This window comes from Notechis scutatus, chromosome 2 (genome assembly GCF_049901735.1).
Source record: "Notechis scutatus isolate UNSWTSFEM ecotype Mainland chromosome 2, rNotScu1.2, whole genome shotgun sequence".
In the NCBI taxonomy this organism is placed as follows: Eukaryota; Metazoa; Chordata; class Lepidosauria; order Squamata; family Elapidae; genus Notechis; species Notechis scutatus.
This window is the reverse complement of record NC_142010.1, coordinates 117,326,503-117,341,323: the sequence shown is the minus strand read 5'-3', so window position 1 is coordinate 117,341,323 and position 14,821 is coordinate 117,326,503. Positions and strand designations below refer to the sequence as shown.

Below are 14,821 nucleotides of genomic sequence, written 5' to 3'. Positions count from 1 at the left end.
GTGTCGGTTCAAAGTTACAATGGCACTGAAAAAAGGGACTTTTAATCATTTTTCACAGTTATGACTGTAGCAATCATCTCCATAGCAACGTGATCAAAATTCAGAGACTTGGCAGCTGACTCCTATCTCTGACAGATAAAACAGAAGCAAACTTAAAAGTTTCTCTTATTGGGTTATTCCTCACCTAGTGTCACTTGTTTCAGATGGGGATCTCTAGAAATTGGATGGATAACTGACTGACTGAATATTTGGAAGTGGCTCAGGCAGATACCTCCTTAATTCACTGAAGCCATAAGAGGGAGAAAGTACAGCACGGTCAATCTTGCAAGATTCTGCTTTTATAGAAATAAAGGTAGTTTTACCCTCCCTGGACCTGACTGCTTGGTCTGATCTGCCTAGTGGGGCTAATAACCCTCAAGAAATACTGGGAATCACAGTGTTTCAAAAAGGGAAATCTCTGCAGTGTTATCTCCTTAAGGGTACAGGGTATCTTTTTATCAGCTCATGATGCTTACCAATTTTTGCCTGAGGCTCCCAAATCTGGCTGATTACTACGCAAGTGAATGAGTATTTCTTCCACTGGGGAGGAAGTATCCGCATATATGAAATTCTATGACATATGCCAGGACATGGAGTACTGCCCTGATAAGAATAAAGCCCTTTTCAACCTACTATTAATATGGGACCCTTCCAGGTGTGAGTGATGCATACAGGTAGTCCTCAAGTTATGACTACAATTGGGCCCAAAATTTATGTTGCTAAGTGAAACATTTGTTAAGTGAGTTTGCCCTATTTTATGCCATTTCTAGCCACAGTTGTGAAGTGAATCATTCAGAAGTTAGTAATATGGTTAAGTGAATTTGGTTTCCCCATTGATTTTGCTTGTCAGAAGGTCACAAAAGGGGATCACATGCCCCCAGGACAGTCATAAATATGAACTAGCTGCCAAGCATCTGAATTTTGATCAGGTGACCATGGGGATGCTGCAATGATTGTAAGTGTGAAAAATGGTCATAAGTCACTTTTTTCAGTTCTGTTATAACTTTGAATAGTCACTAAATTGAACTGTTGTAAGTCAAGGCCTATCTGTATTGTGAGCCCAAGATATCAAAGGCAAACAATGTCTTGATCAAGGGAGGTTATTCTACCCTGGAGCCAAAAGTAGCAATTTGGTATGCCAAATTGATGCCAGATCTGTAAGTCAGGCCTTAATGGACCAATTTACTAGAATAGCTTGGCCAAATCAATTTCTCATACTTGCTGATGCATACTTCACATAAGGAGTAATGACAAACCTATGGATTGAGCCTCTGGTCCCTTGCCGTCATCAGACAAAGATAATTAAAAGTGTTAATTAGAAATCAGAACAAACCTGATAGTTATATTGAATTTTCAAGCTTTTCAGTCTATGAAAAGTTCCCAGAAGACAGTCAAATGGATCAGCATAAGGGCCAGAGATAAATTCCACCAGGTGATATAGTGGTAACAAGCAGAACCAGGATCTGAATAATGTTCGGTTTCCTTCCAGCAAATGCTCCTTTTGCATTATTAGATTCCTTTTCAACATACAGAAAAGCATGGCAGTTATGCAGAAATTTGAATAAAAATACAGTACAATGAGTATTCTCTGAGTATTTTTTTAAAATACAGGAGCTTCAATTTCAACATTAAATGGAATGTGAGGAACTGTGAATCTAGAAATTAAGAAATTTCAAGTTGGTTTTATATTTTGCAGCTGCTACATCTAAAAGAACTGGGTTTGCTGACTCAGAAGTTATTTATTTATTCATATTTCATACTTCTTAACTGCCCATTTCCTCCGGAGAGGTGCTCTGGACGGTGTGCAATTTAATCAATAAAATTAAACAATTAAAAACAAGGTAAAAACAGGGTTAAAATATTAACATTATAAAATGACCTTATAAAATCTCAAAAGATGAAGAATTCCAAGATAGGAGATCAGTAGCTGTTGGTACAGGCCACAGGGAAAGGGGTTTCTCATAGGGCCAACTAGTCCCATGGTTATATGGGCTCCTGTGTCCCCCACACAAGGCTACGCAGCCAAATTTTGACCCCTTTGCAGGAGGCCAAGAGATTGGGGGCTTTCTCACCGCTGAGGGCAAGCAGTGACAATGCAATGACGTAAAGTTATCACAAAACATTTTAGGACACAATACAAAATTACAATAAAACATTTTCTGTGGTCAGATCCTGATAATTGATTGTGCTATATACTTCAATATAGGCTATTTTAAAAGCAGGTAGTATCTCCCTGAATTTTTAAGACTTTAATGTACCTTAGAAGCTCTGCCATGGTTGAAAGCAATTGAGCAATATGGTACAGACCCTGAAACAAACTGGTACCCAATGCAGCTCATGAAGCAAAGGTGTTACATTCAGCCTTCTTGGGCACTTAAAATTGCCCAGATGGCCATGTTCTGAACCAGATAAAGTTTCTGGATACTTTTCAGGGGTAGCCCCATGTACAGCACATTGCAATAGTTCCGTTATATTAGTTATTTAATATAGATCTTCAGAATAAAGTACCAAAATATGAACCTACCTAAACTGTAGTTACCACCTCAGAAGTACTTCCTATGTTGCATATTGGTCTTTTATATCACAATATTATTGTTTCATAATATTCTCAATTCTTTCTTGAAACCCTTGCAACCCTGAGTAATTTATTGAGTCATTTTATGGACTGATCAAGCAAAAAGACCTGCGCCACTGGAGAAAGTTTAATTATTCATGCAACAATAACTTATTATTTTTATTAACCTCTGTATCGTTTGTGAAGGTCACAAACGTTTACTATCTTAGAAACTCACATCACCAAATGGCACTATTTCTATTTCTTGGAGTCCAGTTTTGAAGTCTATAGGTACTCCTCAATTTATCACCACAACCAAGTCCAAAATTACTTTTGCCAAGTAAGTCATTTGTTAAGAGAGTTTTGCTCCATTTTACAGTTTCTTGCCACAGTTGTTAAGTGAATCATCACAGATGTTAAGCTGGTAACATGATTGTTAAGTGAATCTGGCATCCCCATTGACTTTGCTTGTCAGAAGATTGTCAAAGGCGATCACATGACACTGCAACTGTCATAAATATGAGTCAGATGCCAAGCGTCCAAATTTTGATCATGTGACCATGTGGGGGATGCTGCAATGTTTGTAAGTGAGAAAAGCAGTCATAAGTCATTTTTTAATGTTATTGTAATTTAAAACAGTCACTAAATGAATAGTTGTAAATTGAGGACCACCTGTATAAATATTGAAAATCCATGTCTTAGCTCAAATTAACTTTTAAAAAATCAGAAATCATTTCAGGAATAACAATACTAGGCTGAAAAACTTACTTATAGACGTTTCTGTTTTTAGCTCTACATTCCGAATATCGAATAAATTCCAACCTTGCCCATTTCTCTTCTGATTCAAGGCAAGTCCTAGTTTTATATTCAGAATCATTCACAGTAAATAGATAAAGAATTGGGAGTATCCACACCCACTCGTGAATCTCTGCTTCGATGCAGCTATCACAGAATATTATCAAGTTCTCCACCAAACTGAAAGAGATAGACAAAATTAAGATCTAAAAATAATTTTTATCAGAATCCCTCTGTGCAAGTTAACTTGACTTTCTTACTTCCAACAAAAATAGAGTCCTTCAGACATAACTATTCTGTACTAGTGCCCCCAACATTTCAAGACTAATAAACGTATACAGAAAATACAGTGTGGGCTAGAGAAAATACCTGCCCTAAGATAACAGGAATCACATTTGTAAAATAGCTGCCATGAAAGAACAGCCACTGAGATCACCTTTAATGATCTAGAGATCAAACAACCTCTTTTACCAATAACAAATGGGATCTGTCTTCAAATAGTGAAAGAAAGATCCTTGGTTGTTCTTTACTTGAGAGGATTCACATAATTGGAACTTACACACCTTTTAGAAGAGCTGCCCAAGACTTTTCATTTTCTTTCTTTCCTGTTCAGTTAATTTGTTCCCTTCAGCTCCATCCTATCTACAATGCACTCAGAAAGTACTCAGACTCCCTTCACTTCTGTCAATTTACTCATGCTGCAGCCTGATTTTAGAGTTGTTGAAATTCATTTTTTCCTCATTAATCTACACTCAGCACCTCATAATGACAAAGTGAAAACAGAATTTTAGAAATGTCTGTAAATTTATCAATGAGAAACAATTGAAACATCACATTGGCATAAATATCCCTTTGCAATAACGCTTGAAATTTAGCTCCGTTGCCCCCCATTTCTCTTGATCATTGATGAAATGTTCCTACACCTTGGAGCTTACTTGTGGTAAATTAAATTGATTGGACAGGATTTGGAGAGGCACACACCTCTCTATAGAAGGCTCCACAGCTGACAATGCATACTGTAGCAGTGCAAAAGCCATGAGGTCAAAGGAACTGCCTGCAGAGCTCAGAGACAGGATTATTGCAAGGCACAGATCTGGGGAACACTACAATAAAAATTTCTGCTGCACTGAAGATTCCTAAGAGCACAGTGGCCTCCATAATTCTCAAATGGAAGAAGCACAACCAGGACTCTTCCAAGAGCTGATCACACAGTTAAACTGAGCAATCGGGGAAGAAGGAACTTAGTAAGAGGTGACCAAGAATCCAATGATCATTCTGAATGAACTGCTGTGATCCTGTGTGGAGATGGGACAGAGTTCCAAAAGGACAACCATCACTACAGCCCTCCACCAATCTGGATTTTGTGGCAGTGACCAGAAGCCTCTTCTCAGTGCAAAACACATGAAAGCCCACTTGGAATTTGCAAAAATGCACCGGAAGAACTCTCACACAGTGAGGAACAAGATTCTCTAGTCTGATGAAACCAAGATTGAATTGTTTGGACTCAAAACATTATATTTGGAGGAAACCAAGCACTGCTCATCACCTGCCCAATATCATTCTAAAAATGAAGCATGGTGATGGGAGTGTTTTCAGTAGCAGGGACTGGGGGACTGGCCAGGATTGAAGGAAAGCTGAAGAAGCAAAGTACAGGGATATCCTTAGTGAAAACCTGTTCCACAACGCTCAGTACCTCAGACTGGGCTGAATATTCATTTTCCAACATGATAACGATTTTGAGCACACAGCCCAGATCAGGGGTCACCAACCTTTTGGACCTCATGGACCACCAAACTCATAATTTTAAATCCTGCGGACCAGAGACCCTGGGAAAATCCCCCCAAAAGTCTGCAGGAATATTCCCCACCCCGTTTTCCTACCGATCAATCATTCTTTATTTGGGATTGCAGGATACCCTCTCCAGCTCCATTCTCAGGGGGAGAAAGAGAGAGAGAGGGAGACTTTTAGCTTCATGCAAGGAAAGTAGCAGAAGTTTTTCTTTCTCTCCGGCAAACTCCGCCAGAAATGAGTTTTGTGAGACTTGTCGCACCAGCACAGCCTCTTGCAGGGTCCCAAAGACTCTTTTCTGGCAGAGTTTGGGGGAGAGAAAGAAAGACTTTTGCTGCTTTCCTTGAGTGCAGCCAAGAGCAGAAGAAAGAAATGGAAAGAGGCAGCCTAGTGGCCAGGCCAGGCCCATGGGGTGAGTGAGGCAAGTTCCCCCTCCACCCTTTCCCCCCTCCCCTCACTACCTCGTGTTGTTTGCAATACAAGCGACGCAAGCCTTGTATTCCCATAGGCCATGTGGGTGGCGCAGCCTTTTGTTCCCGCACAGCCTGGATTAATTGCTTTGGGGGTGACATTTTGGCAACCACTGGCCTAGATACCGCAGGAGTAGCTTAGGACAACTCTGTGAATGTCCTAGAATGGCCCAGCCAGAGCCCTGACTTGAACCCTACTGAACATCTCTGAAGGGACCTGAAAATGGCTGTCCACCAACAGTCACCATACAACCTGAATAAGCTTGACAGGATTTACAAGGAAGATTGGCAGAAAATCCCACAATCCTCATGTGCAAAGCTTGTCGCGTCATACCCAGAAAGACCCGAGGCTGAAATTGCTGCCAAAGGTGCTTCAACAAAGTACTGAGTGAAGGCTCAGTATACATTGATATATATTACTTATGCCAATGTGTTATTTCAGTTTTTTCTTTTTAATAAATTTATAGATATTTCTAAAATTCTGTTTTCACTTTGTCATTATAGGGTACTCAGTGTAGATTAATGAGGAAAAATGAATTTCAATACCTGCAGAATCAGGCTGCAGCATAAAAAAATGACAAAAGTGAAGGGGGTCTGAATACTTTCTGAATGCACTGTACATCTGCACACTTTCTCTTTCGCCCAACTACACCTTGTTGTTTCTTTTTACTGTTTTGCATTTTCTGTGGGAAGGAGGGGAATGTCTTCTGGGAAGAATATACAGAACGTATTGGGCTTTGGACATACAGAAGCCAAGGATCTGGTCAATTAGAATGTCCATCTCTGATCAGAATGTAATTACTTTTCAGGCTTGCCCAACAAATAACCTTTTCTAATGATCATAATGAATACTGAGCTTAATCAACAGCGTGATAAATATTCTAGTGCAATATTCTAGTGCAAGTACATACAGCCCATCTAAAACCACAGGTGCATAGAAATACAGCAGCAGCTTAGGATGGACTCAGATCACCATATGCCTAATATCAAAGAAAGCACCAAGAGTCAGGGCATGTTTCCAGGGTCAAAAACTGCCCAAGAGCACCCAAATCTCCTGTCCAAATTGTTTCCTACACGGAGAAAGCTTTGTGGAATCAAGATGCCCACCTTGGAAGATCACATTGATCAATGGCATGTACCCAACCAAACATTTTTCTACCTTAAACTTCAGTATCCTCACTCCACCCTACATGCTTTCTATATGCCCCAAAATCACATTACCTACCCCGGACACTCTGAAAATGTCTCTCTGAAACGCTCAATTTCATTTACGTCCGCTGGTGATTTCTCCAGACAAAGAAACATGCATAACTGTTTCAGTTCCTTTTTGGGCAGTTGAATATTATAATATTTTATTAATGTAAATGTGATCAATGCTAAGCCTATTTTATCCCACATCAAAGTGTTCTGTTTGAGGATGTTATTTGATTCTTCCATCAAGTAATTCACAATAAAATCTTTCAACTTTAAAAGAGAGGGAGGGAGGGAGAAAAAAAAAAGCATGTTTAATCATACATCATATTAAGGCATAAGCTATAGCTAAAAAACAAAACATCTAGGTGCATACATTGTTCTGATCTAACCCAAAGAAAACATTATAGATTAGACTTTAAAAGGCCAGGAAATTGGTTTAAGTTAAACTATTAACATGTTAGGTTGTACAACAGCTCTCTGTTTCTCAAAGTGATTGTGCAGAGGTGGTGGGTCAAAAAATTATCAGACTCAAGTGTCCAATTGATCTAAATGATTTCCTGAATGTACTGAACAATTTCCCACCTCACCTGACTGCAATACTATCAAATCCTATTATACTCTATGGAATGTAAAAAGGCTCAGGGATCAGAATCTATGCTACTATCAGCCTTCCAAGTGTTAATACAAAGATGAGAAGACGAGAATAATGAAGCAAAAGGGCTGACAAAGCACAAACAGAAGAAACCTTGGGACAAAATTATGCACTGAAGTCTATTTCTAATCGATGCAGAAGAAGGAGAACTGAACAGTCTTGCTTTTATTGCATCTTTTGAAAGTAATTCAGCACCTTCTTGGCTGGGATGATGAAAAGGAGGAAAAAACAGTAGCTTACAGGAAGCTGTTTGTTACATCTGTGTAATTAATGTCAATCACATCTTCCTTAGATTGGGCATCAGCATTGGGACATATGAGAATATGTAATGTCTACACCTATTTGTTCCATTAATTTAAAATTCTTTCAGTTTGTACTGTACATGCTGAGGGCATGGTCCAGAGTGGAATATCCGTGTTATCATCTATTTAAAAAACATTTTGTCCTTTTGACTGATTAAATCAGCCAAAATGTGATTGGCTTCATGGTTAAGGGAAGTGGATCCATGCAGATTTGTAGGTGGGAAATGCCCAGTACTAGAAATTATTTTATTTGAATTTCAAGATCTATAATGGTGCAATCTCTGACTTTATTTATTGTCTATATGGAACTGCTAAGACAGGAAATATAAGCATTGCAATCAGTGGTGGGATTCAAAAATTTTCACTACCGGTTCTGTGGGCGTGGCTTGGTGGGAGTGGTGTGGCTGGGTAGGTGTGGCAAGAGAAGGTTACTGCAAAATCTCATTCCCTCCCCACCCCACTAACCTGCTTACCAGCTCCATTCTCCTGTGCAGGGCAACAAAAGAAGACCCAGCCAATCAGCTGGGACTCGGGAGGCAGAGAATAGATGGGGGCGGGGCCAGTCAGAAGTGGTGTTTTCCAGTTCTCCAAACTACTCAAAATGTCTGCTACCGGTTCTCCAGAACTGGTCAGAACCTGCTTAATACCACCTCTGATTGCAATAGAGCAGCCATCAGCTTCCTCCTTACCATTTTACTCTAAAGAAATAATCAGTATCAGTATTGAATACTGTATAGGGTTGATAATGGAATAGATTAGATTGAACATAATTTAGAAAAGTTCAAAATATGCTATGGGCCATAGGAAGGATATCTCAGAAACTGGGATCTCATTATGGGCTCCTTGCTGATCCTCTTCTCTTATTAGTTTCATAGGTGGTAACTATGGAAAGGAATATATTTGGTCAATTATGTCCATTGTGCCAGCTGTAACAAATTAATTAATTGAATTTGTAATCGCTCCTGAGCTGGCTAGATTTGACCACAATCACCATTTAAGTTATTTTCTACATTCAAAAGTTTCAATTATTTCAAAATATGACCATCAGAATCAGTCTTTTTAATTAGGCATTTTTTTAAAAAGAGAATAGAGGAAAAATCCCCCCCCACTAAAAAAAAATGCTAAAGAGCGGTATGGGGAGAAAACAAGAAAAATTCAGTAGATGGTAGATCATAGGTGTCAAACTCACAACGATACATCGTCGTGATGTGATGTATCACAACTTTTCTCCCCTTCACTAAAATAGGGGTAGGTGTGGCCAGCATGTGACACATCTGGCCTGTGGACCACAGACACGCCTGTGGTAGATGTTTACAAGCATTATAAATTTTTAATATTCCAACAATTGCTTCAAACAGATGAATATACTACCATTTCCTCTAAAATAAGCCCTACCCCAGGTTGCACAGTGCAGGTGAGTTGATTATCTATCCAAGCAGCAGGTGGAGGCAGAGGCGGGAGGGGGAGACATGCGATCTGGATGCACCACACAGAACATGGGAAAGCAAAGAATGGGTGGCCAGAGCAGGTGGGTGGCCGCGGGAGGCTAGTCTTTATGCCGCAGCACCAGCAGCAGAGGTGTGGGGAGGAAGGCAGGCATCCTGATGCACTGTGCAGGCTGTGGGAAAGCCGAGAGATGCAAAGACGTCCCGTGGCCAGCCGCCCATTCCACCCCACCATCTCTCGGCTTGCATGTTCCGTTGCGGCTGCGAACAAGCAGAAGAAGTGGGCTGGCAGACACACAGGGTCCAGCTGGACAGGGCTGTTGGAGCCGCTGCCATGAGGCTTGGTATCAGGGCATGGATGGTCTGGCTGAGGGTCCTAATGTAAGCTGGCGCAGGGTACGTGTGACAGCTGCATCTCTTACCTCATGGCGGCCCTTCTACACCATACTGCCTCCTGCCCCATTATGGCCGCAAGCAAGCCGAAGAAGTGGGGCTCCCATAAATGGGGAAAAAATAAAACAGCCCACCAAACTAAGGCCCAGTGTTTATTTTTGGAGCCCAAAACAATATAAGACCCAGCCCTGTTTTCTGGGAAACATGGTATAATATTCTAAAAACTATCAGTCCTTTTTAAAAATTCAATATATGAATATCAACACAAATAACCAATACACTATAATGTACAAAATTGAGAATTACAAGTTTCTATAGGAACAAATAAAAACTCTGTTACGAGAAATTCCAAGTTCATAAGTCTATATATAGAACTATAATCCAGAGTTTCCCAATTGAATTAAATCTTGCATCAATTTCACTTCTGAAATACAGAGTTGTTTCAAACATCAGAGCATATGCTTGATATCAGAACCTTATGTAATCCATAGTGGAGTATCTATAGAGATGGCCTTCCTCTTGAACAACACTCAGTGCCCTCCTTGGTGAGTTACATTTCATTCCTGCAATGACTTAAGTCCATATTCTCTCTTTTTTGAGCATCTTGAACTCAATACTCAACCCAGTTTAATAACTTTGCTGCATCATTTTACTCCAAAGACACTGTAACAATGAGCACCTTGCTCAGCACAGTCAAAATGCTACAAACTTTATAGACATTTGACTAAAAGGTTCTTCTTGGATGTATAATAACGAGAATATAATACCTGCTGTTCTTTGAATTGTAGCTCTTTCCATTCCTTTCGACATCCTTCATGTACCATTATCCTTTTATTCACAAAGTAAAATTGGTGGAACTGCTGGAAAAAGCTTTTGACGTTAATCCGACTCCATGTTTTAAGGATACTGAAGAGGTTGTCCAGCATTATTCTTACTGCTATCAGTTTCCCTTTCACAAAATCCTTTTCCTTATCTTTCCAAAATGGAATGTGATTCTTCAAATTCTTCCACCAACTCTTCTCTGGTCTAGCACATATTATATCATCATATTGATGCCAATCTGTTAAATAAAATATTAAAGTTCTGAAATGCAAGATACAGCCCTTCTAGCTTTGCATGCCAATGCAACCGCATGATGCACCCTGCTCTGTTATTGTCTCCTTCCATAGTCAAACCATGCAGACCCACAGAAAGTCATTTTCTTTCAACCTCTGTAGAAGGCATTTCAGACCTATATTCCATCCATGTTCATTTCATATTGTTTACTGCTAGGATGTGTTTTGAAATACAGCGCTACACAACAATAAATAAATGTGGAATTTCTACCTTTAGCAAATACAGGTGTTCCTTACAACAGTTTCTTTAGTGACCGTTCAAAGTTACAACGGCATTGAAAAAAGGGACTTATGACCATTGCGGAATCCCCATGGTCACGTGATCAAAATTCAGACGCTTGGCCACTGGCTCATACTTATGACTGTTGCAGTGTCCCGGAGTCATTTGATCCCCTTTTGTGACTTATCCAGATTCATTTAACAACCATTTTACTAACTTAGCAAATATAATGGTTGTCTTAACAACTGTAGCAAGAAAAATCGTAAAATGGGGAAACTCACTAAACAAATGTTCCACTTAGCAACATAAATTTTGAGCGCAATTGTGGTTGTAACTTGAGTACTGTGTGAGACTAAGTAAATTGCTTAATCCAAAAAAAAAGCTTTGGTGACTATCAGTTGCTTAATTCAGGTAGATCTCGACTTACAACCACAACTAAGCCCAACATTTCCGCTGCTATGCAAGGCAATTGTTAAGTGAGTCGCTTCCCATTTTTACAACCTTTTCGCCATATTTGTTAAGTGCATCATTGCACATGTTGAGCAAATCATTTGGTCGCTAAGCAAATCTGGCTTTCCCCATTGAACTTTGCTTGTCAGAGGCTGATGGGAAGCTCACAAATGATGATTACATGATCCCGGGACATGCAACAGCTTCCTGCAACACTCCGCCAGCAAAAAAAGCTCAGGAGGCCTTGGAGCAATAGCCAAAGGGTTAGATACGAGGAAAATTTGAAATTATTAGACCTGAGTATTTTGACTTTGGAAAAAAATCACAATATTCAGAACTGCTATATAGTCAGGTGTTATTTTAACAGCTTTTAGGTCCTTAAGAATTAGGTATTCAGTACATTTGATGACGAGAGGAAAAAAATCTGTCCCTGGGGCTGTTGTTTTCGCATGTCCTGTAGCACCATCCTGAAGGGGGGAACTGAAGCAGTTTATGTCCAGGATGTGAGGGGTTTCTATATATAACTTCTCAGTCCTCTTTCTGACCCAGATAACATACAGGTGTTCTATGGAAAGCAGACTGATTGCAATTGTTCTTCCTGCAATCTTAATTATTCGATGAGACTGTACCTGTCCTGTTTGGTTGCTGTATCAAACTAGACAGTTATAGAAGTACAAATGACTCAATAATATAGAAGTACACATGACAAACTCAATAATTCCTCTGTAAAACTGTATTAACAGCTCTTCAGGCAGTCTAAATCTCTTGAGTTGATGGAGAAAGGACATTCTTTGTTGTGCCCTTTTAATGATGGTTCTAATATTAAGTACCAGTTTCAAATCCTGGAAGATCATACAACCCAAAAGTTTGAAGGACTCTATTGCAGATACTGAGCTGTCAAATATATTAAAAGGATTCTTGCTTTCTTGGGTGTTACAAAATCTAAATTTCTTTAATATAACACTGGGGAGACTGTAATACAAGGAGCAGTTTCTTACCTGTACCACCTATCAATTTTGGTGATAAAAGCAAGGAACGGTTTACATGTGGTCCATCTGTAGCAGGTTTGTAAATGAATTCATATGACAGTTGTTTGTCACATTTAACAATGTATTTGTACGAAATTGGTTTATCCAGGTTTTCCTTAGAAATTTCGGTGTGGCCTTCAATCAGGTATCCGTGATCTCCAAGATCTCTAGAATTTAAAAAGTTGTATTTTAGCATCAAAGCAGAGTAAACGCAAGGAAGCAATTTATTGTTGAAATAAAATTTTAGAGGCATGTAAAATCTTAGAATAGAATACAGAATAACAGAAGGGACCTTGTAGGTCATCTAGTCCAACCCCATGCCCAAGCAGGAGACCCTACACCATTTCTGACAGATGGGAGTCCAATCTCTTCTTGAAGGTCTCAAGTGATGGCGCTCCCACAACTTCCAAAGGCAAAGCTGTTCCATGGGTTGATTGTTCTGTCAGAAAGTTTCTCCTTATTTCCAGGTTAAATCTCTCCTTGTTCAGTTTTCATCCATTATTCCTTGTCTGACCTTCGGGTGCCTTGGAAAATAGCTTGACCCCTTCCTCCTTGTGGCAGCCCCTCAAATATTGGAATGTTGCTATCATGTCTCCCCTGGGCCTTCTCTTCACTAGACTAGCCAAGCCCAGTTCCTAAAACTGGAGTGGTCTTACATTTCTTATTATATACGCTAGCAGTAAAAGTGAAATGCAATACAGTCATTCATACAAACAGTCTTCGCACTTAAAACCGGTACAGCTTCCCCACATTCATGTAACGAAATCTGGACGCTTGGCAACCAGCATGTAGTATCCCAGGTTCACATGATCCCCACCTTCCCAGCCAAACTCCAGCAAGCAAAATCAAGGGGGAAAGCCTTTTACTTAATGACCACTCTTCTTTTAACAGCTGCAGTGATTCACTTGACCATGGAAAAAAGGGCATAAAATTGGGTATGACTCACTTAACAACCGCCTCAACAACCAAAATTCTAATCTCAACTGTGGCCATAAATCAAGGACTACCTGTACTAAATCTTCCTTTTCACTTGCAAAAGTAACTGGCCTTCATAAATCTCCATCAATAAGAGTAATGATGGCTGTGGACCTGCCACAATTCTTTTTTAAAAAAATGACATTAACTAGATCCGGTTGCCATTCTTTGCAGATCACATAAGTGCAGCGCTTTGGGATCCAGCATTTTCTTTTCTTTTTTTGAAAATTTTATTGATTTTTAAAAACAAACATAGACAAACAGAACATAGAACATAAAAACATAAAACATCTTTTTTGAAAGCAGCCTGATCCCGGGTTACATCTCTTCGTGCAGACACAAATTCAAGTTCATGCTCATTATTATATTCCATTCCATATCTTATTACCATTCTACATTTTCTATATAACTTCTCCCCTCTTTCAACTTTCTTAATTTTATTTTATTTTATTTCATCTCAATTCAAATCATCATACTTATATTCTTTGTCTGTCCTGTTTCAGCTGTCTATTATCTTTTCTCATTAAGCAAAATTTCTCCTGTGATCACTGATTGGAGTATCACGCCTTTATATCTTTCCCCTAAAATTATAACACTTAATATAATACATAACTTCAGTTCGGATTCTGCTTGGTACATTCTAAAACTACACAATGTATTTTAAAAAAAGAAAAATATATAAATATATAACATAATTAAAACAACAATCCATACCAATTCTATCATTAATATTAATATTCATTTAAATCTTGAACATTGTACACATTACTTTTCAAATAAGTATCATACCTCTATGGGAACACTTATAAACTTTCCATAATTACTTCCCCCCCACTTCACTAATATTTTATAAAACATTGAGTAGTTAAAATGTTCCCATTCCTTCCTAGTTCAATTCTCTCATTTATTTCATTTCATTTATTTTGTTCACAAAAGTTTCACTAAATTACACTGACTATTTTATTCCACTTTTTAATCATATTTTGTTTCCAATTTTCTAACATTATTTCTATTACAAATATAACAATACAATCTTATGTACCTTTACAGAATCCCCTTTTCAATTAAATTTTCACCTATTATCTCTGAATAAATCCTGTTTCTTTACATCTTGCTCCAGACCTTTGTAACTTCTCTTCCCTTCCTTCTTCCGTTTCTTTTTCTCTCTCCCCTTTTTACCCTCCCCCCTCTCTCCACCTCCATTTCCCTCTTCTGTATTCCTCTTTTCTGTTGCTTTCCAACATTATATCCCCTTTTCACATTATTTTTCCCTTTTTTGGCTGTTTTTTTAGGTCTTAAATTCTCCATTCTCTTTCGCCCCTTTCCCCTTTCTTCCCCAGATAGAATTACTTGTTCATTAAAAATGGCTTCTTCTTTGTCCCAATCTTCTTGTTGCGCAGT

General features: G+C 39.0%; 1 protein-coding gene across 1 annotated transcript in view; it reads right to left on the bottom strand.

Annotated features, from left to right (window-relative positions):
• Positions 1–14,821, bottom strand: part of RNF213 (ring finger protein 213) — a 125,092-nt gene that overhangs the window by 90,999 nt on the left and 19,272 nt on the right. The window contains exons 8-12 of the mRNA XM_087955966.1: positions 12,416–12,612; positions 10,400–10,692; positions 6,872–7,110; positions 3,362–3,568; positions 1,373–1,556 (exon numbers count right to left, since the gene is read on the bottom strand). Coding sequence (XP_087812092.1) covers positions 1,373–1,556; positions 3,362–3,568; positions 6,872–7,110; positions 10,400–10,692; positions 12,416–12,612 — 1,120 coding nt within the window. The remainder of the gene's footprint in view (positions 1–1,372; positions 1,557–3,361; positions 3,569–6,871; positions 7,111–10,399; positions 10,693–12,415; positions 12,613–14,821) is intronic.